The 2,298-nt window shown below is 31.8% G+C and overlaps 1 protein-coding gene across 1 annotated transcript; it reads left to right on the top strand.

The window, feature by feature from the left end:
- Positions 1–337: 337 nt before the first annotated feature.
- Positions 338–1,752, top strand: LOC138124848 (uncharacterized). Its single transcript, XM_069040026.1, has 2 exons — positions 338–1,205; positions 1,267–1,752. The coding sequence occupies exons 1-2, from the start codon at positions 357–359 to the stop codon at positions 1,717–1,719; spliced, it is 1,302 nt and encodes a 433-aa protein (XP_068896127.1). The 5' UTR covers positions 338–356; the 3' UTR covers positions 1,720–1,752.
- Positions 1,753–2,298: the final 546 nt, after the last annotated feature.

The following is a 2,298-nucleotide window of genomic DNA, read 5'->3' as shown; positions in this document are numbered from 1 at the left end:
TGAAAATTTCCAGAGTTAATTAAGGATAAAAAAAATACTGGAAATTTCAAGCAAATTTTCAATGCTTTATATGTCAAAAACAAAAAACTTACTAAAAAATTGTTTTGTATTTAAATTATATTCATCGTCATCAACTACCCATGTTTTTTTTTGCCATGAATTTCGAGGACACCTGTATACGAGGACTAGAACTAGAAAATATTTGATTTGGTAACGCCTGTTACACGGATTTACCTAAAACAATTATTAACAAATGAAATACTTGAAAAAATAATGGTTAATAATCAATTTGAATGATAAGAAAATTGAAGATTAGATAAGTCGATATTCAATTGGTGCCTATAAATAATGTAGGTATGTTGGCAAAATTTGTCAAACTAGTTTTGGTGATAGTACAATACTACAATTATTTCATAAAAATGAGCAGTGCTAGTGATATTCAAACCCAACTTACTGAAGTGCTTAATAGCGCTGCCAAAAAGCTCAACTTAAAAAAATTCTCTCTAAAACTAAACCTGAATGCTTTGAAAGGAGATGGATTTCTCGGTGATTTTTACAAAGTGTCCATTATAGATGACGAAGCAAAGAAGAAATACGATTTAGCTGTTAAGAAAGCACCAACGGAGAAAATAAGGAGAGAAGAAAGCCGCATAGATTTGGCTTATAAAAATGAAATATTTTTCTATTCGGAAATCTGTCCCGCTTTTAGGAAATTTGAAGAAGAACATCGCATTTCGAAACCTTTCGATTCTGTACCCGAATACTTCATCAGTGATAGTCAACTGGGAAAAGAAATGATAGTCCTTGAAGATATCACAAAAGAAGGATTTGTATTAAGGGATAAAAATTTGTTGTTCGACGACGACCACGCAAAGCTTATATTTAAAACTTACGGACATTTCCACGCCATTTCATTTTGCTTGAAAGAACAGAAACCTGAAGAATTTTCAAGGTTGACTAAATCGTTTAAGAATATTTGGAATGAAATTTTTGAAAAAGGTATTTTTGCTAATATTATCAAAAGTCATGTGGAAATTGCGTACGAAGCGTTAGATCCAGGAGAACACGTCGAAATAATGGTAAAAGTTAAAAAATACATCGAAAACTGCAAAGAAATACTTCGTGAATGTATAAGTTATAATGGAAAATATTTCGGAATCCTTCACGGAGACTGTTGGTCTAACAACATGATGTTTAAGTATCAGGTAATAATTTATTACTACGAGTATTTATTATTTTTGGTAAAAACTCATTACTGATTTGTAGGATCCACAAAACTATTCCAAATTGGAAGGGTTGAAATTATTAGATTTTCAACTTCCTATGGTCGGAACTCCTGTTTGTGACCTGTCCTACTTTTTTTACTCGGGAGGTTCAAAAGAACTCTTCGACAAATTAGAAAATTACCTTAACATCTACCATGAAAGTTTTTCCAAAGCTGCGAAGAATTTGGGCAGTGATCCAGAGAAGCTACTTCCCAGAGAAGCTTTAACTCGTGATTGGAAAATGTACTCAAAGTTTGGATTGCTGTTATCTCTTCTTCTAACAAAAGTTAAATTAATAAGCAAAGAAGATGCCATCGATATGATAAATACTACAAATGAAAAAACGGAACCTGACAATGGCGAGCAGCTTATGGCTGTGAAATATAATGAAATATTATACAAGAAGAGAGTGAGAGATATTTTGGTACATTTTCATGAAACAGATATGTTGTAAATAATTTGACAATCTAATAAATGTTTCATATTACTTTGTATATTCTTTCCGAGATAGCTACGAGTAGATCCGGTTTGAAATACCCCATACTCCTTTATGTGAGTCAATTGTTGTGTATTTCTGAAATTTTTTCAGATGATTCGCGTCAGTCTTACGTGAAACTTGGAAGCTTTAAGGATCTTTATTTGGATCTGGATCTCATAATCATTTGGTGAAAAATCTTCCAGTCCGAAAATGTTTGCCATCAAAATTTTCTGTCTGCTGGATCAAAGAAAAAATGAAGATCATAATTTCGAGAGTGGTTTTACAACAAGTTATGTAACTTAATGCTTGTTATATCGTTAATATTCGATTTTTTAAATGAATCAGTGTTTTTACATTTTGGAAATGCGAAACCACTCGGCCACGTGGATAACGATAAGTGTTATTAATATTAAATTAATTATTTGTAGATAATCTTGTATGGTTTAAGGTCTGGAAACTTTATAATAGTAGTTTATTTAACGAGTTTGTGTGTAAATTGGGTCTTTTTTGGCATGAGTGGGTCAGTTTAAAACGCGAGTGAAACGAGTGTTTTAA

The sequence above is a fragment of the Tenebrio molitor genome, chromosome 2 (assembly GCF_963966145.1).
Source record: "Tenebrio molitor chromosome 2, icTenMoli1.1, whole genome shotgun sequence".
Classification (NCBI taxonomy): domain Eukaryota; kingdom Metazoa; phylum Arthropoda; class Insecta; order Coleoptera; family Tenebrionidae; genus Tenebrio; species Tenebrio molitor.
The sequence above is the reverse complement of the archived record's forward strand: the minus strand, read 5'-3'. Positions and strand labels throughout refer to the sequence as shown.

Coding starts and splice junctions, on each gene's coding strand:
- LOC138124848 (XM_069040026.1), top strand. CDS start 357: ATGTTGGCAAAATTTGTCAAACTAGTTTTGGTGATAGTACAATACTAC. Junction 1,206..1,266: donor ACATGATGTTTAAGTATCAG/GTAATAATTTAT, acceptor ACTGATTTGTAG/GATCCACAAAACTATTCCAA.